Source organism: Populus nigra, chromosome 1, assembly GCF_951802175.1.
Source record: "Populus nigra chromosome 1, ddPopNigr1.1, whole genome shotgun sequence".
Lineage (NCBI taxonomy): Eukaryota > Viridiplantae > Streptophyta > Magnoliopsida > Malpighiales > Salicaceae > Populus > Populus nigra.
In genome coordinates this window covers 11,593,572-11,617,609 of record NC_084852.1, presented here as the reverse complement: position 1 = coordinate 11,617,609, position 24,038 = coordinate 11,593,572, and the positions used below count along the sequence as shown (strand labels likewise).

The window sequence follows — 24,038 nt, the reverse complement described above, 5'->3', positions numbered from 1 at the left end:
TTTGATTATTTTTAGTGGTAAAAACCGGATCGAATCGAAAATGATCATCCCTTGATTTCTTAAATGAAATAATAGGTTACGCGGAAAAAGATTGTTTTTTAAAGTATTTTTTACTAAAAAAAATATATTAAGATAATATATATTTTTATAAAATAAAAATTATTTTTAAATTCAGCTCATAAAAGTCATAGCTGCCTCTGGTTTTTAAGCAACTTATGTTTTATTATTTTTCCAGGCATTGCAGCAATTATTTTCATGCGTAGTGCGCAATAATAGCATGTTTAGTTGGCAATCTTGGATTTTATTTTGGTTGTAATAATAATAATTAGACTCGATTTCTATTTATGAGATCCGATGATGTAAGGTTTATATATGAGATTTCACAATGGATCTCATTTAATTTAGTTTGCCAAAAATACATCCCCATTTATTTATTTATTAGGAATATTTCTATTTCTTTTATTGGACTTCTTGTTTAATAAACTAGACGTGCCCTTTTGAGACCCGACTATTTGAAGTGATACCACAAATAATTATCTTCTTTTTTATTATTATTATTTGTTACTTTTTTGAGATTTTATTTTTGTAATGGATATTTTTGTTCTTTAATTCTTTTTATATTTGGCTGGTTTGTCGCAAACTCATTTAAAAATAAATAAAAACAGGCATTTGAGCTTCTTTTTCCAGCCTTGGATTCTAGAGATATAAACAAAATAAATTATAGATTAATATGAAATTCATATAGATCCAACTTGAAATAAACTCACAAATAAAACTAGAAAATAATTCAACTTGTGCTCTCTACTAGTCTAATTTCTTTTAATTTTTCTTATATTTTTAGCCATTCTTTAATCTATCCTTTTAGTAAATATTTCTAAACAAAAACACTCTCACTTAAAAAACTCAAACCCCACCTAATTTATTAAGAAAGTAAGTGTAAAAAGATAATGAAATATCCTTCAAATTAATTTTCTCACTCCTATTTTCAAAAATAAATTAGGTTAGATTAAGTTTCTCACTCCAACATATTTTTATCATTTTAGATAAGATTGAAGAATATTATAAAATCTTAATATAAATTGAGAGCAAATATAATATTAAAAACTTTGTAGACTATATATAAAATATAAGGATATTGACTTTATTTTTCAAAATAAAATTCAAAAAATAGTTTATTAAGGGTTGGAAGTGACGTAAGATTTTTTTTTGGAAACTAAAATATACATCGGAAAACTTTAAGGGTAAAAGTATAATATTGGTGAATTTATAAGGACAGAAAAGAAGTTTTACCCATTAAACAACTTCTTAGGCATCCCTCGTGGCAGTAAAGAGACTATTCTTTAGTTTGGGTGTTTGAAAATAGTGTCATTGTATTTTAAATATTTTTTTATTTAAATATATATTAAAATAATATTTTTTTATTTTAAAAAATTATTTTTGATATTAATATATTAAAATAAAAAAAAATTTAAAATTTTTAAAATATATTTTTAAAATTCAAAAACAAATGACCGTATCCCTGTGTTTCGAGTGAAAAGACATGACTGCCACTAAAGCACAACATTAGAAAGCAGCATGATGACTTCGCCCTGTCTATCTCTGTCTGGGAAAGGAAAAAAAAACAAAGTCTCTCTCTACAGTAATCTCTGATATAAAATTTGTCTTTAAACAGCTTTGCAAATTTCAAACTCTCTCTCTCTAAACTGCGACTGCTACCATTTAGATTCCCAAAAAAGGACATCCTTTTTTGAATCTTGATTCAAAACAGAGATTTTTTATGCAAAAAAGATTACTACTTTCTTGGTTAAGAAAATCATTTGAAGAAGTTTCTTGGAGATTCTCACTCGAAGTTTAGAATTTTCTTGGTGGGTTTTTGTGTTTGTATCGAAAGGCTAAAAGATTTTTTTGGCTTTGGATAAGATCAAGAAGGAGATGAGCAAGAATCTTTTATGGTTGTGAACTGTAGATGTCAAGTTTGTGAAGTTTGACTTTTTTTGGTTTAGTTTCTCTTCTAAGCTTGTCTAGGGTTTTATGTTTGGTAAGTAATTTCGGTATTCCTTCTGTTATTTAGTTGCTTTCAAGCTCATAATTTTTTGTCTGTCTTCTACTTTATATCTGTTGTTTTCTAGCGTTCTGTTCATTTGTTTTAAAATTAGTTGATAATTATTTGATGCTGAGGCTTAGGGTTTGAGCTTGAATTTGTGAGAAAATTGTGGTAATCTTGTTTATGTCGTGATTATCTGGATTAAAAAGTTATGTTTGCATGATAGGATTTTTTTTAGTGTTTGCATTGTGAGAATTTAATTTATCAACAAGTAAAACATCAATTGATTGCTATTGGGGTCAGATTCAGCTAGAATTGATAAGTATTAATTTTGTAAGCCCTGTCCTAGTGTGAGTTAGCTGTTTTGAAGATGGATTTGGTTCATAGTTTGTTAAAAGAACTACAATGTTCTCATTTTTTCTAAAGAAAAAGTTGACAATGTTACTATGCAAAATGCTTGCCACAAACTTGTGAGAGATGTAGCATCAGCATCGCTTAGAATTGCAAGGGAAAAACACAGTTTACCAAGAAAGAGAATGTTAACAATGCTGGGATGATTAATTAAGTTGCAACTACTGGAGCATGGATAGAGAAGGGTAAGAAGAATTAGGTAGAGACAACTATGGATTTTTTGAGAAGTTTCTTTGTTGGCAACTGAGCTCCTATTTATGGTTGTGGATGACTCATCTTCATTTGGCTATATATGTCACTCCTTTGCATAATTTCAACGTCAAAATTTATATTATGAAATTGTTCCATCGTTGATTACATTTATTTTTACTGTTTGAGAAAATAAACATGGTACGCATGGGAAATGATGGTTTGCTTCTGTTGGTGATTCATTATCTTCTGCCTTTTATCTTCTAGGCCTTTCATTGACAATCTTGTTTCATGCATCTCTGTATGTTTGTTGAAGGCTTCAGAGGAGATTGAAGTTCCCTTATAGGAGAGTACATTTATATGGTGGAAATTCAAGTCATAACTAACTGTTGTTCTATCCTTTTCTTATACTTATCTCAATTTTGAAAGCTTACAGTTGGTCAAAAGTTGAAGCTGTTTTCTGTGGAGTTTTCGTAGGATTGTGAAGGCTATGATTTAAATTACATCCCTTTTGTACAATTTACTTGGGGAAGAACAAGGGAGGCTCTCTTGTATGTACTTTTTAGGCTTCAGTTAGGTTTTGACTACTGTTATGGTAAGGCCTGTTATCTTCTGGAGTATTGTCATGCCAGAGCAAGTGCACAAGAAGTTTGCAAAATTTAAAGAGCTTGTAAAACCCATTTCTGGTGCTAGATGAAATAGGTGCATTGTCTATAGAAACTTGGTACCCTGCAACTTGTATAACAACACTGGTTTGTGTAGCAAAGTTGCTACTGAGAATGCAGTAAATTGCAATTCCATGCTTTATCTGGTTTTTATTTTCCCTTGTTTAATGTCAAGTAGCCTTCTTGGACAAGAATTTGGATCACTTTTGTTGAAGGTGAATGGCTCCAGGCTCTAAGTCCTTGTGCCTATCTATGTGTTTGTCACTAGGGGATGCTAGAGTGTTAATATAAAACCATTCTTGGGGTCTCACCTAACAACTTAAGCTTTTAGGATGAATGGTTTTTAAACATGGCATCGGAGCTTTAATGACCAAATGGTCATGATTTCTAATCCTACCATCCCCTATTTTCCTTTAGTTAAAATTACAATTTCAGCACAAAATAGTGTTGGTCCTTGCAAGTTTCAGGGATTTCACTTGAGAGGGTTTATTAGAGAGTTAATATAAAACCATTCTACAAGCCATACCCGTGTTGAATGGTTCTTTGACAGGGATAACTCTCTTAATACATGTTTTGAAGATAGAATTAGTGAGTTTCAAATTAAAAAGAAAGAATCAGTCTTCTCTTTTCATATATGATCTGGTTTCTTGGCATGAGGTCCTGTTATGAGTTTGTCAAAGCATGATTTGATTTTTGTGATTCTGATTACCCAAATTTTATCTGGTTTTGTTGTGTTTTATTATATAGCTTTCTAGGTGCCAAGACCTTGAACACACAGCATTTTTTGTACATACATAGTTAGGGAGAGAGAAGATAGTTAGGAAAGTGTTTTCATTCAAATACCGCTAGATCGATAGTCCCTAGGGCTCCCATTGATTTGGGAAGTCATTTGTTTGTGCTGTTTAGGATTGAGAGGGCATCTGTAGACTATGAAGTATAAATCAGGTAAAGGAACATAGTGGCTGTGGGTAATGAGATGAAGTTGTTCTATTGTGCCCTTTGGTTTCGTCCATGATTGGTTTGCAACTTTTCTAGGATGAAAAACAAAAGTCTATGTTTGGGTTGCATATCTCCCTATGTTTCTTCCATTTAGCCTTGTAAGATGCATATGGCTCTTTATGTTCTGTGGATTGCAGGTTCACACACTATCTGCTGAGGCATGTTTTCAGTGTTGTGAACTCAGGATGACAATCCTTTCATGTGTCTGTTTGCTTTTTTTCTGAAGCAGTTATAAATGGTTGTCTTTTATTGTTCCTAACAGGTGGATTTTTGAGAAATCAGAGGAAAATAGATTAATAAAGCAATATGGGAGCAAAAGAATGCCAAAATACTACGGGTTCTCCTAAAGTGGAGGTGGGAGAGATAGATACCAGGGCACCATTTCAATCTGTCAAAGATGCCGTTACCCTCTTTGGTGAAGGTGCTTTCTCAGGGGAAAAACCTGCCATCAGGAAGGCAAAACCCCATTCTGCTGAGGTAATTGTGATTCATCTTTTTGGCTCTAAACAGTACTGCCTAGTGTTCTTGGTTTTCTTAAACTTTATCCAACCTGCCTTCCACAGGCTAAACTTTACTTGAGTAACTATATGGTGTATATAACGCTGTCTTCCCTATAGATATCTATCTTGTTGTATGGATCCATGAACACTTGCAAGCAATGTTTAGTATTCCTAAACAAATAGATTGAGGCAAGTCATATTTGTGTAGCTTGGAGTATCACAAAGGTTAGTAGTAGTATTGTTCCTCAAAACATGGTTTGATAAAACCTTACAAATAGGTTTGAGTTATTCATCATGATAGTTAAGGCATGCTTATCTTTTCCCCTCTTTCGCTGTGCATTCATCCTCTAAGGTTATAAATAGCTAAAAGACAAATCATAATGTATCCCTTTCTATGGCTGCTCAAGATAATGAATATGCAAACTAAAGTTGTTGTTTGATGAAAATATTGATAATTATTCTGATTGTATTTTTTAACATCATCTACTGTGAATTTTTAATGTGCAGAGAATTTATATTTTCAGTGTTGCTCTTGTTTGCACAAGTGACTAACTTATTGTTTCTTTACTACAGAGGGTATTGGCCAAGGAGACACAGCTTCACCTGGCCCAAAAAGAAATGAACAAGTTAAAGGATCAAGTAAAGAATGCTGAAACAACAAAGGCCCAAGCACTTGTAGAGCTTGAAAAGGCTAAAAGAACAGTAGAGGACCTCACTGATAAGCTCAAAACTGTCACTGAATCAAAGGAATCAGCAATTAGGGAAACAGAAGCTGCAAAGAATCAGGCTAAGCAAATTGAAGAAACGAGCAATATTGACCTTCCTGGATCTGATGGTACTAGGAAGCAGGACTTGGAATCTACAAGAGAACAATACATGACTGTATTTACTGAACTTGATGCCACAAAGCAAGAACTAAGGAAAATTCGTCAGGAGTATGATACTTCCTTAGAAGCAAAGCTTGCTGCCTTCAACCAAGCTGCAGCAGCTGAACATGCTGCCAAAGCAAATGTGGAAAAAGTCAGTGAGCTCTCCAAGGAAATCTCAGCCCTTCAGGAATCAATTGGGCAAGCAAAGCTTGTGGCTCTGGAAGCACACCAAGAGCAAGCAAAAATATTTGCTGAAAAAGATGTTCTGAGGCAATCATATAAAGCTACCCTGGAAGCATCAGCGAATAAACTTCTTGTGTTGAAGAATGAATTTGATCCTGAACTGGCCTGGAATCTTGAAAAACAGCTGGCTGAAACAATGAATGAGATTGGTGCTCTGCAAAAGCAAATGGAAAATGCCAAGGCTTCAGATCTGGATTCTGTGAAAACTGTCACTTCAGAGCTAGATGGTGCGAAGGAGTTCCTACAAAAAGTATCAGAAGAGGAAAACTCCTTGCGAAGCTTGTTGGAATCTCTTAAGCTGGAGCTGGAGAATGTGAAGAAGGAGCATTCTCAACTGAAGGAGAAGGAAGCAGAAACTGAATCCATTGCTGGGAACTTGCATGTCAAGCTCCGCAAAAGTAAGACTGAGCTAGAACAAGCACTTGTAGAGGAATCCAAAGCAAAGGGTGCTTCTGAAGAGATGATCTCTACTCTCCACCAGCTATCATCAGAAGCAGAGAGTGCACGAAAAGAAGCTGAAGAGATGAAAAGCAAAGCTGAAGAGTTGAAGAACATAGCTGAAGCCACCAGAATTGCATTAGAAGAAGCTGAGAAGAAGCTGAGGGTTGCTTTGGAAGAAGTTGAGGAAGCAAAAACAGCAGAAACAAGGGCTCTAGATCAAATTAAGGCATTGTCTGAGCGAACTAATGCTGCACGTGCCTCAACTTCTGAATCTGGTGCCAAGATCACAATATCAAGGGGAGAGTGTGAGGCTTTAAGCCGGAAAGTTGAGGAGTCTGACACATTGGCAGAAATGAAAGTGGCAGCCGCTGTGGCTCAAATAGAAGCTGTTAAGGCTAGTGAAAATGAGGCTCTCAAGAGGTTAGAGGCAGCGCAAAAGGATATTGAGGATATGAGAGCTGCAACTGAGGAGGCTTCGAAGAGAGCTGAGATGGCTGAAGCAGCCAAGAGGGCAGTGGAGGGAGAACTTCGAAGGTGGCGTGAACGAGAGCAAAAGAAGGCTGCTGATACTGCATCGCGGATTCTGGCAGAAACACAGATGGCTTCAGAATCATCCCCGCACCATTATAGGAATCAAAAGCAGAACCCGGCAATTCAGACAGTTATTGAGGTTCGGAAGTTAGACAAAGAGAAGTTCTCTCTCTCTAAAAAGGCACTTTTACCTAATCTGAGCGGTATCTTCTATAGAAAAAAGAACCAAATCGAAGGTGGGTCTCCTTCTTATCTGCCTGGAGAGAAGCCTGTTTGACATTTGTGTTTGCCAGACTCTGATTATGAATGGTTGAGAGATACGTTTCATGAAATGGTTGGTTGTGTATAAAATTTTCTCTGGGAAAAACAAAAGCCCGAATGTCTCTTGCTGAGTTTGAGAAGATGAGATAGGCGATAATATGATGAAACAAGTCAGGGAAGTGTGCCTTTTGTATATGACTAGTTATTAGATTAATGATCGAACAAGTTCTGCTGTAGAAATGAGTTTGTCTTCAAGAATGGACTTTTTTTTAATTTGATGTGACCAAAACGCTGGTATCTTCATTTGAGGCATGATTTTCTGGTTTTCCATTTCAAGTGAAATATCATTACCGGTTTCCGAGTGTGATTTCTTTGCTCTTGGGATTGCCAGGTTCACCTTTCCGAGTGAGCTTCAACATAATAGAGAAACAATGAAAACTCGCGCAAATCTAAGCCGCTTTGGTCCTCCTTTTCTATTTTCTGATGGAAGCACAGTACTTCAGCGAGGACAATTTGGCTCCTGAATCTCGCTGGTGGAAAACCTCTATTAATGAGTTTGTTCCTTGTAGATTGATCGGACTGGTTTCATAAAAGGGTTGTTCGTGCACGTGGATGGAAAAACCTGCAAAACAAAGGGAAGTCTTTAGAAATAATGAAGGATCTTATAATGGTCAAGGTAGCAAACATGGAGGAGGAGGCCCTTCGAGGCTGAGAGCCCAAACGGTTGTTCTGTGTGTGTTCTTGAGGAAGAAAAGGATGGAGAGAATCAAGGAAGAGATATCTTTACCTTGGAGTTCAAGCTCCTATATATATATATATATATATATATAGATTTGTGTCCATGTGAAACTCATTTACAGTGGACATCTACGAAAAGGAACTCCAATATTTATCAGTACATTCATCATGAAGGTGAATGCCTTGTTGCCTTTCGGATCTTCCTCGGACGTTCACCAATTGTTAGTTGGGTACGTGGGGATGTCTTCTAAATAATTGTTTACTGGATAGGTAGCCCATATTACTACGCTGCTCAAGTTAAAAGAATTTTTAATAATGTAAAAAAATGAAGTGTTTTAAAAAAATTATAAAATCTAGATTATCAACTTGATTGAGATTAATAAGCCTAATTAAATAAATATTAAGAGATGAAATTGAAAAAATATAAATTTAAAAAAAATCAAGCAAACTTATGAGATTTTTCTAAGCCTGATTTAATCTTTTAAATTCGTAACTAATGAAATCATAAACTGTTAAACTTCCAACCAATCAATCGACTCAACATTTAAATATGAAATAAAAAAAAATTCTATGAAAAAAAGAGCAAGAAAAAATTCAAGTCAACCCGGATTAACCTGTTAAATTTACGATTTAGATCATAAAATCATGATAACTTTATAAAAAAAATAATAAAAAAATATAAAGTTTCATTTCCAACAGATTCAATGTTGAAGGTTGAAATAAAAAAATAACTAACTAAATCTATGAAATCAAAATAAACCCTATGGAAAGCAATTTGAGAAAAATTACAAATTCTAATTCCCAAGTAACCTAAAGGATGGCATTGAAAAAAAAAATAAAAAAAATACTAAGTTGTTGGAGAATGAATTAAAAAAAATCCCATTAAAAAATGACCAAGAACATAATAACCTTATAAGAAGAAAAATAAAATAAAATTATGAAGCCTAATCAAAAAGATATTTAAGTAAAAAAACCCAAACAAAATGAATAGAATCAATCCAGATCAACATGTCAAACTCACGACCTTAATCATGAGATCAGGATTATCTTATAAAACACAAGTAAAACAATTACAAAACAAAATCTCTAACCAATCCAATATTGAAGAATAAAAGTGAAAAATAACTAAATTAGAAAAAAAAAATAGCCCAAAAAATAACTCGAGTCAATTCAAGTTAACCCGTTAAACCAACGATTTGGATAATGAGATCAAGATAAATTCGTAAAAAGCAAACCAAGAAAAATTATGAAGTTCCACTTCCAACAAATCTAATGTTGAAACTAAAAAGAAAAAAAAAGTTATATCCATGAGACTGACATATAACTCAATAGAAATAAAATCAAAAAAAAATTATGAAGCATAATAATAATAAAAAAACCTAATATTGAAGGATGAAATTGAAAAAAAAACACACAAAACACTATTCTTGTGAATAATATTTTGCGTTATAGTAATTTAGTCACACCTTTTAGTATTTTGTTAGTTAACTAGTTAGCTAGCACTTTGCTACCAGTAGAATAAAAAAAATTAACACAAAAAAAGAATGTACAAGTCTTGTCAACATGTTTTCTAGAAACAAAAATAATTTTAATTGTGAGTTTAAAATTACATTTAATAAAATTGATTGATGATTAAATATGCTAATAAATATTAAAAAGAGTTGTTAATACTAATTAAAGAATAAGTTGAGAACTTGAAAGATAGATGCATATTAAAATATTTAATCTTAAAATATTTAATCTTGTGTAGCAGGGAGCCCTCAAAATCTTATTTATTTATTTATTTATATGAAAATAGTTTTTTTAATATAACAAGAGGTAATTAAAATTATATCAAAACAAATTAATTTTATAGTACAGTTCCTTCTTTTTTAATCTCTTAAAAAAATTATATTTATTGTTCTATGTATTTATTTAATAAAAACAAAAGCAATTAGGCGAACACCACTAAAATTAAATGATTTAAAATAAAGATAAAAAATGTATTTGTATAATCAAAACTTTTTTATCCTACCAGTGCATTCAATTTGTTTGGCAATTTTTTACTATAATATTTATTTTTTGGACAACATCTTATCATAATCATAAAAGTAAGTTTTTATTGAAAAAATAATATTACAATAATTTAATGTGAAAGTATTAAAAAAACATAAGAATAATACATTGTTTATGTATTGTCATGGGAAACTATTTGGCAATTATTAAAGTCAGCTTGACCTAGTAGGTCAGCCTCGAGGCTTATTGCCATGGTTGATTGGTTAGATCAGGTTTTAAGTTAAACCATATGAAAATTAATTTTATGTGACTTGATCAATTTGATAAATTCAAATACAATTTATTCAACTAAGTTAAAATCTAATTTAGCTTTTAAAAAAATCCATGACATCATCGTTCTTATTTTTTTAAAATATTGAGATAAACATCATTTCGGATCAATTCAAGTCTTTAAAATTTCTTTGTTTAATTGTGTTTTAATAGTTATAGGAAGATGTATTGGGTTGACCTACATCAACTCAAGTTCATCGCCAAACCAACTTAGATAAGAGATCTTATTTGGTTTAACCTAGTTATGTTTAACAGGTTCGTATGTTTTAATATTTCTTTTAATTATACAATTACAAAAACAAGCAAAAGAAAGCCACTATATTCAAATAAAGTAAAAATAACAATCATAAAGTGTTGTACCAAAATAAATCTTGCTAATAATATAAAATAAATGTTAAAATCATACTAAAAATAAATTAAAAATTAGAAGGTGTTCAATAAAATAATATCAAATATATTTTTAATTAGTTTATTTTAAAGAATCTTTTTATTAAAGTTGATGTAAAAATATTTTTTATTGAGGCTATTAACATATATTTTCATTATTTATTAGGCTATTAACATATATTTTCAGACTTAGGTTGGATTTAAGAACCGGGAAATGGACATGGATCATGATTAGAATTCAAGCTGGGCCTTGGTTCTAATGCGATTGTTTTATTAAATTTTATTTAAAATTAATTCTTTTTATATATATTTTGAATTATTTAAAAATAAAAAACAATTTATTTTAATATATTTATATATAAAAATATTTTAAAAACATCAAGGTACGGAAAGTGCAGGGACCATTAATGATAACTGGAATATCTTATTATTGAGATTAAATATATTTTACAAAAGAAAAAATTAAAATAAAATAACTTTTTAATATTTTAAAAACAGCTCAAAAAACTGGAAAAAGAAGAAGAACAGAAACAGAAAACGAAAATGATATCAAAAGTCTCTACCCAAATTAAAAAAATTAAAATTGAAGAGTAATCCCTGCTTGGATGCTGGAAGCTTTCACGGATGAAAAGAAAATAAAAGAAAAGAAAAGAAAATAAAAATGATGACATGATTGATAGACGCAGTTTGAATAACTAAAAAGAAAAAAATGTCTTAGTAATTAAGAAAAGGAAAAGAAAATAAAAGGATTGAAAATATTTTATTTTGCACTGGAAACTTGAAAAGCCAATCTGGAGTGGAAAACACAATCGAAAAATGGCAAGCAACAGAGACGACTCCCTTTCATACACCAACAACCCCTCATTACCTTGCTCTCCAATCACAGCTTCTGACCTTCTAGAGCCCTATTACCTCCCCGACCCTTCAAACTCTCTCTTTGGCAGTGCTTCCAATAGCTACCAAAACGACTCTGTTTTGCTCATTGATTCTACTACGACCAGCGGCAGTGATGCGGAGTTTGGGTTCTCTAGACCTGATTTCAGACAAAGCGCACTTGCTGGGACTGTACAGTTGTATCACCGCCACGTCTTCTTGTGTTACAAGAACCCTTCTGTTTGGCCACCTAGGATTGAGGCTGCTGAGTTTGATCGTTTGCCTAGGCTGCTCTCCGCTGCTGTCACGGCTAGGAAAGGAGATATGAAGAACGAGGTGTGCTTTTCGGTTTCATTCTTGAAATGGGTTGCTTTTATTTTTGAGTAAACTGAAGTGGGTTTGTTAGTTTTAATGTGATTTCTTAGCTTTCATTCTGATGGTGGGTTGTTTGGTTTTGTGGGATTTTTGAACTGGTTTTGTCTTCTTGTTTGCGTTGTCTCTTTGGTCTTCATGTGGGTTGGTGTATTTTTAGTGGATTGAAGTGGGTTGGCTTGTGAATTGGTTCAGATTATGGCTGACTTGAACGTCTCTGATTCGGGGCTATTTTAGTTAGCTTCAACGTGATGTGGTTGATTTAGTTTTAGTGAATTGAACATACATTGAAGTGGGATTTTTGGTGGTTTGTGGATTGGTTCGATCATTGAAAGTGCGTGATTTTGTGGTGTTGTTACTTCAAAATGATAGGTATGGTTTAGATTAGTAGACTGGAGTGATTCTGCTTCTTGTGGATTTTTCAATCTATGGCTAATTTGAAGGTGAGGTGTTTATTGGTATTTTTGCTTCAAGTTGATGCATTAGGTTTTAATTTTTAGTGTTGTTGAATTCGATTATGTTTGGGGACCAACCAAAGCTCATTTAAATTTGAGGACTGTTTTGGTGGTGGATGTTTGGATGTCTACGAATTCTTGTAGGGTTGGGTTTGTTTTGAGTGAACTGAATTGAGGTCGGTGAAGGTAGTAGGTGCTTTAGGGATTTGGAGATCTGCAATTTAAGCTTCACTGGACTGAGGTTTTAGGTGTGGGTTTGTCAGAATGCCATTAGATTGAAGGTGTGTTATTTGGTATCATTCTTGCTTCAGGTTGATGTGGTCGGTTCTAGTGTTAATGATTTCAGATGAGGTTATTTGCAGTTAGAGGATTGCCTATGAGTGAAGAGAAATTTTGGTTTGACTTCAAATGAGGAGGATGGCCCTTATTTTAATTTTAGGGGATCAATTAATGTCTCCTTTGAGTTGGTTGGTATTTTAGAAGTTTGAAGGTTTTCTTTATATCCATTGACTAGATTGATTTGATGATGATTTATGCTGTGCTTTGGCCTCCTATTGATATAATTTCATAGTGATTGGTCGTTCTGGTATTTAATTGACTTGTGCTCTGGGTGGTTTATGGACTTGCTGTGTTTGGTGGTGGTTTGGAGTAGTTCATATGATCAATTATATGAATTTTAGTGTATGGTGGTTCAGTTTTTCAAAGTGTGCATTTGGTGTGCCATCATGCCTTGTCTGTTGGTTTTGTTATTGAACTAATGTAAGGATACCCATTGCGGGTAAAGTTGTAAATGGGGGCTGTGAGTTGATTTTAGTGCTTTGGAGACATTGGGGGATGATCAATAGTACTTTGGGTACTTCCGTGGAAAGTCAATCATGATCTGGATGGCGCATATAACTATGCTATGATGCCTATAACTATGTTAGATAGCTCTGTTTGAAGATCGATCTATGTTTTCAAAGTTGAAAGGTATGGCTTTAGAAGGAAATGATGCTTTTGGTTCTTGAGTTGCCTCCCTGGACTATATACTTAAAAACTTAGATTGCTAGACGCATATGATAATGCTTTACTCTATCAGTTGATCTGTTTCTGGCCATTTTGCTTTATCTCTATATTTTTATTGTTTTCAAATTGCAATCTTGAGAATCTACCTGTTATTTATATGATCCAGATAGGTAAAATGACAAAAGCATAAGCATTGTAGACAAATTCACATGGCTTGTTCATCATATCACACAGCTGTAATTGTGAAGTTTCTGAGATATCTAAACAGTATCCTCCGGTTCATTGGTTTTCTAAATTTTATGCTGTGCTACATCTATAATTTAGGTAGACCTGGACTGGAAGACAAATGGATTGGTGCTTTGTATTGTAAATCATAAAGGGGTTCCATTTTTGGCTGTAGGAACCCTTGGCTATATGGATGGTTAACATTCTTGTTCTGCATAGGAAAAGAAAATCATAGAAGTTCCATTGATGAGTGGACATATATCATTGATTTAGATTGACATGACTTTTTCACTGGCCCTTGCTGTCAACTGTCATATCATAGTTTGCTGTATAATGAGTTTTTTTTAATAGCACAACTAGCCAACTAGCAAAAATAATTTGCAAACTAGCACTACTAAGAAAAAAATTGGGGAAATAGCAAAATTCAATTGGTTGCACTACTTGATTGCGCTACTGAGAGTAGCACAACCAATTAAAATTTAATAGGCCTTAACCAAGATGCACTACTGAGAGTAGCACAATTCAATTTCAGCGCAACCCATTGAAAATTTTGAAATTTCAAAGGTTGCGCTATTGGAAGTAGTGCAACAACTTGAGGTGTGCTATTTTCCAAAAAAAATTTCAACTGTGCTACTTTGCAAATTTTTTTCTCGTGTGCTATTTTTTTTTGTAAAAAAAAACTTCCTAGAGAGATGTAAAAACTTGCATGGGGGTGCACACTTACATGTATGTCCATGTATTTGTTTACACAGTTTGCTTAAAGTGAACTTCTAGCCTTGTGTCCTTTGCAAAAGCAAGTTAAAGAAATCAACTGTTAAGCTTCTTACTTTCCAAGGTTTTCCTGCTTTTGTCCTGTAGACCCGCTTAACAATATGTGAGGGGCATGATGGAACTGAGACATCAAATGGAGATGTGTTAATCTTCCCAGATATGATCAGATACAGGTCAACCAGTGGCTCTTTTACATGGCTCTAGATGCTCTTGTACTTCTTTACTTAAACACTGATATCCTTATCAAATGATGCAGGAGATTGACGCATTTTGATGTCGACACATTTGTTGAGGAAGTGCTTGTGAAGGATGGTGAATGGTTGCCTGGAACTCCTGAAAAATTAAAGGGTTCATATGTTTTTGTATGTTCTCATGGGTCCCGAGATCGTCGCTGTGGTGTTTGTGGACCTGCTTTGGTTAGTAGATTCGAAGAGGAGATAGAATTACATGGTCTCCAAGGTAAAGTATCTGTCAGCCCGTGCTCACACATTGGAGGGCATAAATATGCAGGAAATGTCATTATATTTGGATCAAGTTTCAAAGGAGCTGTCACTGGACACTGGTAAGCAGGGAAGCTGTGTTTTTCCCCCCTCTTTCATTCATGATTCTCCTTTTGGAATAAATACTTTATTAATTGGTAGTTGCAGTACCAAAACATATTTCTAGATAACCAAATCTTTTCGGGTATATGTTTTAAAATGCTGACAGGTACGGGTATGTCACCCCAGATGACATACAAATATTACTCGAGCAGCATATTGGGAAGGGTGAGATTGTAGACCGGCTGTGGAGGTATTCTTAATTTATAATCTGTAGTTTTATAAAGCTATGAATGATTGTCGAGGTAGTTTTTAGTTTCCTGCACTAATTTTTGTTCTCCAAAAACTTTGGTTGGTTGCCTTGGCGGGGATTTTGTGATATAGATGCTAGCTGTACAATAGGATTGTGGAGGAAGTTCCCTTGATTCCTTAGATGTCACAATGATGAAATTGGGGAATTGAAAGTAGAAAGTGGCTGTTCACCAAGTTCAAGATGTGCGACCGTGAATGCTAGATGTCTAGTAATTTTACAGATTTTGTTTAGGACGTGATTTAAGCATATGCCTTGCAGACTTTAATGGAGCATTTGCTTGCTCACTTTCAGGGGCAGGATGGGTTTATCAGAAGAAGAACAGATTAAATTCCACGAACGTAGGCTCCAACAGAATGGCGGGACTACAGAAAACAGTAAAGAGATTACACAAAGACCGGTAGACAACTCAAACACTAGCTCGAGTAGGTCTGAAGTTGTTTCTACAGGCTGTTGTCAGCAAAATGGAAGTTCATCCTGTTGCCAAAACCCTGTCTTACCAGAGAAGGATATTGTAGATGCCAATGAGAGGACAGCCAAGGTGACACCTGAAAAGAAGAACAACAACAAGAAACCACTATCCCGGATCAACAGCAGTAAGGGATCATCTGCACGGAAGGTTTGTGCTATGCCAACATGGTTTGAGAGCTGGGAGCGTGATGATACATATGCAGCTCTTGCTGTTGTTTGTGCTGTAGTGTCAGTTGCCGTTGCTTACAAGTGCTACAGACAGCTGTGATAGAACTTCAAAATCCAGTGTGTGGCTACTTTCCCCTTTCTTGTATCCAATGTTTGTAATATCTATTTCAAGGGCGAAGGAATTCAGCCTGAACCCCGCAGGACCAGATGTGTACAGACGTGTGAATTAATTTTCTTCTTCTTCTCGATTCCCAAACTTGAATGTTTATGTTGGAATGTGCATATGATCAATACAAGGTCTTTTAGCTTCGAATTAGCACTCGTCCACCGAACACCTCTTACCATTTTTTATTTTTTATAAATCAAAACAATGACGCTTATAAGTTATTTTGATAAATAAAAGTTAGTTTTTTTCATGTTTATTAATCATTAATTTTGTCCAAGAAAAGTATGAGATGTGAAAATACTAAAATATCCTCATGATTTTTTTAATTATACGAAAGTAATTCTTTTAATTATACAAAATACTTGTAGAAAAATATTAAAATACCTTAAAAAACAAAGTTTTTTTTTTTTTTCTTTTCTAGACTAAAAGCATTATTTGCTTGTACTTCAAAAAACCTAGATATCCTTGTGCAAGAAAGCTATAGAAAAAACTAAAAAAATGTTTATCTGTTCATAAAAAAATAAAAAATAAAAAATAAAAAATAAAATTATTATTACAATCCACAATAAAATTTATCTTTTATCTATAATGATTTCCCCACAATATTTATTATAATTGCTCATTTTTTATTTCTTGAAATTTATTAAAAATAATATTTTTGACAAAATAATAATTGTTTGTTAAGAGTTTTTCAGAATCGAAATACCTTTTTATTTATTTTAAAAAATTTATTTTTAATATAACATATCATAAAAATTCAAAAATATATATAAAAGAATTAACAAAAAATATTCAAAAGCATTTTTTGACAGCAAAAATAAGAAAGGGAAGTATCAGAATGGAAACCACATTGTGTGAAGCAATAAAAGTGCTTCCTGATATTTGAAACTGGAATATAATTATCCACTCGAAGGTGGTTTTGTCAGCCTACAGATTAGTTTCGTCTTTATCAAAACCTGCATCGAGCTTGATACAAGCAATGACATAATAACTGAATTACACAATCCTGCTTTCAAAGTAGTCAGGCATGAATATGCAACGAGTCAGAGCTGCCCCTTCTCCATCTGTTAGTTACCATCAACTTTAAGGCCATTTACTGAGTTAGATAGCCCATTCAGATTCCTGAGCCTGTGGAACTCAGATTCTATTGTTTTAGCAATCTTGGCATCTTCGGGGTCTGGGTCAGGGAAACCCACATGGACTGACCCCTGTTTGATTGGTGAAATTGAATCCAGAAGTTCAGCTTGCTGTTTGATATAACTGTATAGCTGTTGGTGGAATGCATGGTCCGGGGAGAAACAATTGCTTCCATCCTCAGTGTTCTTGGATGAACCAGAGCCTTCTTTTCTACAAAAATGTGGCAGGGAAGAATAATCCATAATCTGCATGCAAGTGATAAATCAACCTGGTCAGACATCTTTAGTTGCTTGTGTCATGGAGGAGGTATACGAGACTGGCATTCTTCAATAAGTGGAAAGTACACCAGAAGAAATGAAACAAGAGCAACTCAGTTGGCTTTGCCTTGCAGAAACACAACGTAAGACAATCACAGCCCATAAGAGTGATTAGAAGTCAAGGCCATCATCCAGTAACTAGAGTCCCAATTCCTATTTGCCATATAAAATGCAAAATGAAGGGAAGACAATGAGGGAGGAGCTGCTATGAATACTCTCTTTCTCAGTAACATGCTTTTGTCTTTTAAAGTACCGGTCCTCTATCAGGAAGCTATACCAAAGCGTTAAGTGGCAGGAGTAAAGGTGCATTAGAAGATAAAAGCCATAGCTGATATTATAAATGAAATGCAAGCTTAGAAGAAAGTTCAGAAACAATGCTTTGTTACACCACTTAACCTTTAACAATTCATCTCTTCCACAACCTTGCAGCACCTGAATTTTCTTCCTTGTCCTTTCTTGTAAGAGAGGCTTCACAACCTGCCAAAGTATTCCAAAATGTTTTAAGCTGCTGAAGAGGGTACGTGTAACGTATTCCTGAAACAACTATTCTAAAATTCTTCAAGAATAGAAAAAAAGCAAACACAAACCTTCCAACAAGCTGAAAATATATATGGGGCATTGACAATATAGTATGTTTCTGTTTTTTCTGGATAATTCAAGTCATCAATTGTGGACATGGTAGTCAATAGCTGCAATAGAAGATTAAAAAATATATATATATCAGAACTTGGGAGTTTCAGAAGACTACCAAGAGTAAATAAGCTAATTAGTCGATACAATATGAGGAGGCAAAACCTTCTACCTAGACAAGCTCTTTAGAGAAACATAAAACAAAAAGAACCACAAAACTGCAGATGCATCTACATAAAAATAATAGTGCAGATTAAGTGGATATCACCAGCTGAAAGCAAACACTGGCGAACATTGTTCAACTTAAAAGTTTGCCGTGATTGTGTGACAATTCCACTCACAAGTAGTTACAATTACATATCCTATTCCCTTTCTGGAAATTTTCAAAGCTTCAAATTACCATTTAGAGATCACTCTTCATGTTAAACTGCTGGTAAACACTACAATAAACGAGTATAAGATGCCTTTAAATGATTCTAAATACAATTGCATAACATGAAAGTAATACAGTACAATGAACGCACCTGTATAAATAAATGCAGCAAATTCATGCAAGGATAAATAAGAAAGGAGAGCTGTGTAGTTGAAACCAGTGACAAATTAAAAGTATGCTTAACATAAAAGATACCTTTAAATGATTCAATGCTGAAAGCTTTAAGCCAGTCATATCTAAAACCTTCAGACAGGTGCTAATATGTCGTCCATACTTCTTGGTTGCAGTTGGCTAAAAGAAAAACTAACCAAATTCAGCTATGCAACAAGAAAAAATGATAATTATTTGTCATAAACACAGACGAGACTAAACCCACCAATATCACACGATCTCTATATTCATTTATTTGGATGTGTGACTGCACATAGTAATGTACCTAAAAGCAATCAAAGGCAGTGATGAAGTGAATACAACCGAACAGTAAATTGCATACAAAAAAAAATGTGCACATAGCAGTGTTCAAAGATACTAGTCAATATTATCACCACTGCAGTAACACAAATTATTAACCTTCATATTTAAATAAAGATGTAATAAAATGAAAAATCCTTACAGAAGCTTTATCAAATGTACTGAGCCCAGCACCAATGGTAATGATAGGAAGACCCTGAAAGATCAGCATAAAAGGGGAAAACACTACGTTAAAAAATTCTCAGAAATATTTGCAGCTATAAGATCTTATGGGGGATTGCATCAGAAAAAAAAACAAGGTAAATCATAAAGAAGCAGAATTTTCAAATTGTTATAGAAAAATGGATTTCAATCACCCACGTCCCCCCTCTCCCTCCCCTTCCTCTTCAGCAAGCTGGCTACAGCCATGATATCTGTTGGATGGCAAAACTGAACTTGGAAAAATCAATGCATACCTCTTTAGAGTAGCCTGATAATCCTAAAAGTTGAGAATCTCGAACTGCTCTATACAAATTGGAGGGAATAATTGGTTTCTGAGACAGAAATAATCAAATCAATAATAATATGAAAGATGTCCAACAGATGGAATGCACAGCTGTTTCACTAAGGTGCTATGAACCATTATAAACTGCTAGAAAATTAACCACAAGTACAATGAATGGTGCCTCGTTCTATTTGCAATCTTATACAAAAATGGTGTTATCAAATATGCAAGCTATGCAATTGTTACATAGATTTTGAAGAGAAGCACTGAAGGTCAAGTATTTACAGCACACGTTTGGACGGAAGCACTGAAGGTCATACAAGTATCTACAACATAAGTTTGAACAGAAGCACTGAAGAAGGTCATACAAGTATCTACAACATAAGTTTGCAAAATATAATTTATATATTTAGAAAAGAACTGGGCATGCCAATTTCTGCTCCAAGAACAAAATATTGTGCCGGATTTAATGAACTGTGCACAAAAGACAGCAGGCATATCTTTTTTCAGTCAATTCTTAATAAGAGAACAGTTTGGAACATTGCAGCATGTTCAAGTAGCTGACATTAATTTTCACTTGGGAGGTTTATATTCCAGTTTGTGTGGTAGAGTTTACATCCTGAAGTTGCTGAGAAATGCAGAAGGCAGCAAACTACAAAGAAATGCATAACCAGCTGGTCTACTTCAAAGAAGAGAGGGCATTTTGAGCAACAGCTATCCTTCAAAGTCCAGAGACAGACATTTTTATTCAGCATCTCATTCCAGATGAAAGCATCATCTTGCATGAACATATAGGTAAAACAGGGAAGCTTTGTGGAGGGTTCTCCTTCATTTGCTTCATTTATTTTTAAAAGGTTGTGGATCATTGTACCTGTTTCCCTTCTAAGATACACTAAATATGTTAAAACAGATCAGGAAAAAAACCTACATATCTAAATGTAGAACCCAAGTAGAACATGATCAGACTTTTTAATCATGTCAAGATGAATCAGAGAAAATCAAGTTTTGCATTGTAAAGAACAAATAGCAACCATCCGAAGAATTATAGGAAAAAGAAAACTCACCGCTAACATGTCATCGATCTTGTTTTGTATCCTCCATTCTAAACAATCAACCAACTGGAACAACAAAGCAACCACAGCAGGAATGAGGCCCAAAGACAAATGACTATGAAGAGGATATTTAATTCCTAGGGACTAGTTAATTAAATCACATTCTTCTCTGTAAGTAAATGGATCTAACCATTTTATGAGCCTTGGCACCATTCCAGTCCCTTGCTTTGAGAAACCGCACCAAAGTTTCTGTTGGATATCCCTGGTGCATATTCTGCAGATCATAGGACAAGATTAAAGTAGAACATTTGTTTATTAGAATACCTTTTCTTGATACAACAAATATTGGAAGAGGAAACCGCAAATGCAATAGGATAATGAAGATATAGAAATAATCGAAAATGACATCAAGTATTCCTCAAACTTTCTTTTGTCGTTTCCTTGTAATCCTCCTACAATGTAGGAAATCTTGAATGAAGAACTGTGCAACTAGCCACAGAAATGGTCTCATCACTCATGTAATCCAGACTTGGAAGGAAATTGTAACTCTCTAGATGATTGTCCTATTTTGAGATCATTTCCATCCCAAATTATGAACTTAATGCTAGTTTCTGATGCTGCCAAATCTTTTGGACCTATTTTTCATTCCATTCACTTGAAAGAGTCAAGACAATTCCTTCTTCATCAAATATACCAAAAGGAAAAGGAAGTTGAATTCATACAATTCAATACATCTATTTTGAGAAAGAATGATGAAACGAGGCCATTCAAGCATCTGAAGACTATAGGCAACATGCAGTAAATATGATAGGTTTTTGCTACTCGAATAAAATAAGTTTACAAAAAAAAAAAAAAGTTGTATATTTCAAACATAAAGATCATGAAATCCTAATATCTTGTGGTGCTGTCCAGGATATTTCATCAAATTCAGTTCAAAATTAAAAAAAAAAGGGCTCCAAACTTTTGCTCCGACAAAGAAAAGAAAAGAAAAATAAAATTTTCATGGAAGTACAGTAAAATCATTAGAGCCTATTCCAGTATCAACAACTATTATAAAGATCCAGCAAATTTCAGAGCAATGAACATGCGTTGGCATTATCTTCTGAACCAGAAAAGCATAAAGGAGATCAACGAATAGTATCCAATAGCAAAAACCTATCAGACCAATACAGCAAACACCAATCTTTTTACATATAAATCAGACCATGTAACATGCAAAGGCAGTAACAAAGAGAACACTGCAAATCATAAACAAACCCAGATCAAATCCAAACGAAGCGGAACTGTATATGTATGATTATCTTGTTTATGTTTGATTGAAACAATAAAAAAAATCTATTTTTAGTAAAACAAACAGTCAACTAAACCAGATAGTTCAATAACTATAAGAATCAGTCAAAAATAAATCAGATCAACAAAGTTCCAAGAGAAACTAACCTGATATGTGTTCTTCATTGACTCATCTACTGCAAAAAAAAAAAAAAAGAAGCTTTTTGTTAGTAATTTTAGATCAAATTTTCACGGGAAAAAGTAAAAAGAACGATTTAAAAAGACTATGAAGTGGTTTTTGAGAGCTGACTTTGGTCCATTATGGACTGCAATTGTTTGATTGCTTGATCTTGATTAGCAGTGGTGCCCATATCTTGTTTTTCTCTTTCAAGTTGTTGTTCTTCTTTTTTCTTTTTAGGACACCAAGACAGAACACAGATGTCTTCTGCTGTTTTAGACACCCGCTTCAGTCCTCTCTCTCTCTCTCTCGCTCTGCGTGTGTCTTTTGAGAGCTCAAAGTCACCAAATTTAAACTAAAAAACCATATCCCACAGAGAGAGAGAGGAGAGAGTGAACAATTCCTGATTTCTGGTTTTGTTTTTTTATTATTATTTATTTAAAATTAACGAATTGTTAAAAATGGAAAGATGTTGACTTCTTTTTTTTAAAAAAAAAAAAGAATTGAAAAGAAGTATACCATGGAGCATTATTTTTTTTTTCTTCCTTTAAAAAACAATTAATTTTAAACAAAAAAATATTTTAATTTTATAAATTTTTGTTTGCGCTGCAGGGACGAAAATTATTTCAAAGATTATTTCAGTCAGGGTTAGGCTAACAAATGCATTTCGGATAATTATTAAGAATTTATTAAAAATCTTAAATAAACTCAATTTTTTTTTAATAAAATTCATTACAACCAATTAAAGAGATTTCCATATCATTTCATTTAATATATTAACATTACTAGAATAACACAACACCCAATTAGAAAACTTAATATTTTACATCGATTGAAATGCTAAGCACGCAAAGATTATTTGATTTGTTTCCTTATAAATATATATATATATATATATATATATATATATATATATATATATATTTGTTTTTACGTTTTAAAAATAATTAAAATAATTTTAATTTCTTAGTTTCAAATTAATATTTTTTTTATATTTTCAAATCATTTTGATGTGCTGATGTTAAAAATAATTTTTTAAAAATAAAAAAAATATTATTTTAATACATTTTCAAGTAAAAAATACTTTGAAAAATAACATAATTACACTTCCAAACAGACGACTAACACTTTGAAAATGATTTTCTTTACATTCTTATACTCAAAAAAAAAAAAAAAGTATAGCAAGCCAAATGATATCCTAACAGCATGTATAATTAGATATAATGAATCTTATAATATAATGATATATTAGATTGAGTAATATTTAAAATTATACTGTAATATATCATTGCAATTATGATGATTTATTACATTACAAGCAATAAAGACTGTGTAACGAACAATTACATGATCTTGAGGAGTCATACAAAGACCTAATTATAAGAAGTTTTCTTTATTATGAGAACTAAATTATAATTTTTAAAAATACATAAAAGTAAGATTTATAGACTAAAATATTTTTTCAAAACTATAGGGACTAGAATGAAAAACTTTGTACAAGTTTTTCATCATATTATTAAGAGTATTTGTAACCAAATAATGAAATGTAATGCAACAACTCATTGCATTCCATTATATTTTCCCATTACATTATAAATTATACAAAGAACAATTAATTTATGAAAACCATATGAAAGTTAACAATTTAAAAATTATTTAATTCTCTGTGCATTTTTTTTATAATTTTTTGCATACTACACTCATGTATAATTGTAAAAAAAAATGATTGCAAATATAAGGATAAAATGTCTAATCTCATTTGAGAAGTATGATATAATCATATAGTTTGTTAAATAGCATTGTAATTATTAATTTAAATTTAAATTTAAATTTAAATTTATTTTCAATTAAAAAAAGAAATCATGATCCGCATGCCTGCATATAAAAAAAAATGTGGGCGAATGTCGGCCTAGTCTAGATTCACATACCTATATATATAAAAAAAATATAACAGGCAATGCATCAATTGCTGTAATAATTTCTTGATCATCTCTGATAGTTGAAAAATCAGTGCTGAGATTTTTTACTTTAAAGATCAATTTTTAGCCAATTTTTAACATAAAATACCTCTAAAACAAATTAAAAACATAAATTACCTTATTTCAAATC

The 24,038-nt window shown here is 32.9% G+C and overlaps 3 protein-coding genes across 6 annotated transcripts; 2 read left to right on the top strand and 1 right to left on the bottom strand.

Annotated features, from left to right (window-relative positions):
- Window positions 1–1,586: 1,586 nt before the first annotated feature.
- Window positions 1,587–7,426, top strand: LOC133697665 (WEB family protein At5g55860). Of its 3 annotated transcripts, none has more exons than XM_062120383.1 (3): window positions 1,587–2,038; window positions 4,571–4,785; window positions 5,382–7,426. In XM_062120383.1, exons 2-3 carry the CDS (start codon window positions 4,615–4,617, stop codon window positions 7,167–7,169), a joined length of 1,959 nt encoding a protein of 652 aa, XP_061976367.1. In that variant the 5' UTR covers window positions 1,587–2,038; window positions 4,571–4,614; the 3' UTR covers window positions 7,170–7,426. The 3 variants fall into 3 exon arrangements, with proteins under 3 accessions (XP_061976367.1, XP_061976383.1, XP_061976374.1); XM_062120399.1 differs by lacking the exon at window positions 1,587–2,038 and adding an exon at window positions 2,066–2,640; XM_062120390.1 differs by lacking the exon at window positions 1,587–2,038 and having other exon boundaries at window positions 2,663–4,785.
- A 3,838-nt stretch (window positions 7,427–11,264) lies between these two features.
- Window positions 11,265–16,108, top strand: LOC133676911 (uncharacterized). The gene is made up of 5 exons (XM_062098710.1): window positions 11,265–11,812; window positions 14,392–14,477; window positions 14,561–14,866; window positions 15,013–15,096; window positions 15,448–16,108. The coding sequence occupies exons 1-5, from the start codon at window positions 11,420–11,422 to the stop codon at window positions 15,890–15,892; spliced, it is 1,314 nt and encodes a 437-aa protein (XP_061954694.1). The 5' UTR covers window positions 11,265–11,419; the 3' UTR covers window positions 15,893–16,108.
- A 700-nt stretch (window positions 16,109–16,808) lies between these two features.
- Window positions 16,809–22,348, bottom strand: LOC133674404 (phosphatidylinositol/phosphatidylcholine transfer protein SFH9). Of its 2 annotated transcripts, none has more exons than XM_062095499.1 (11): window positions 22,062–22,348; window positions 21,920–21,945; window positions 20,673–20,756; window positions 20,495–20,548; window positions 19,402–19,479; window positions 19,089–19,142; window positions 18,852–18,911; window positions 18,671–18,766; window positions 18,000–18,101; window positions 17,809–17,889; window positions 16,809–17,340 (listed from the first exon to the last, which is right to left on the bottom strand). In XM_062095499.1, the coding sequence occupies exons 1-11, from the start codon at window positions 22,120–22,122 to the stop codon at window positions 17,026–17,028; spliced, it is 1,011 nt and encodes a 336-aa protein (XP_061951483.1). In that variant the 5' UTR covers window positions 22,123–22,348; the 3' UTR covers window positions 16,809–17,025. The 2 variants fall into 2 exon arrangements, with proteins under 2 accessions (XP_061951483.1, XP_061951476.1); XM_062095492.1 differs by having other exon boundaries at window positions 21,920–21,948; window positions 22,062–22,346.
- Between the last annotated feature and the right edge of the window lie 1,690 nt (window positions 22,349–24,038).

Bases quoted from the DNA above. Each gene is read 5' to 3' on its own strand.
- LOC133697665 (XM_062120383.1), top strand. From the start codon at position 4,615: ATGGGAGCAAAAGAATGCCAAAATACTACGGGTTCTCCTAAAGTGGAG. The intron at 4,786-5,381 runs GTAATTGTGATT...TCTTTACTACAG, and splicing joins CAAAACCCCATTCTGCTGAG to AGGGTATTGGCCAAGGAGAC.
- LOC133676911 (XM_062098710.1), top strand. From the start codon at position 11,420: ATGGCAAGCAACAGAGACGACTCCCTTTCATACACCAACAACCCCTCA. The intron at 11,813-14,391 runs GTGTGCTTTTCG...TTTGTCCTGTAG, and splicing joins AAGGAGATATGAAGAACGAG to ACCCGCTTAACAATATGTGA. The intron at 14,867-15,012 runs GTAAGCAGGGAA...AAATGCTGACAG, and splicing joins GGAGCTGTCACTGGACACTG to GTACGGGTATGTCACCCCAG.
- LOC133674404 (XM_062095492.1), bottom strand. From the start codon at position 22,122: ATGGGCACCACTGCTAATCAAGATCAAGCAATCAAACAATTGCAGTCC. The intron at 21,949-22,061 runs GTCAGCTCTCAA...TTTTTTTTGCAG, and splicing joins GCAGTCCATAATGGACCAAA to TAGATGAGTCAATGAAGAAC. The intron at 17,890-17,999 runs GTTTGTGTTTGC...ATACTTTGGCAG, and splicing joins TATTTTCAGCTTGTTGGAAG to GTTGTGAAGCCTCTCTTACA.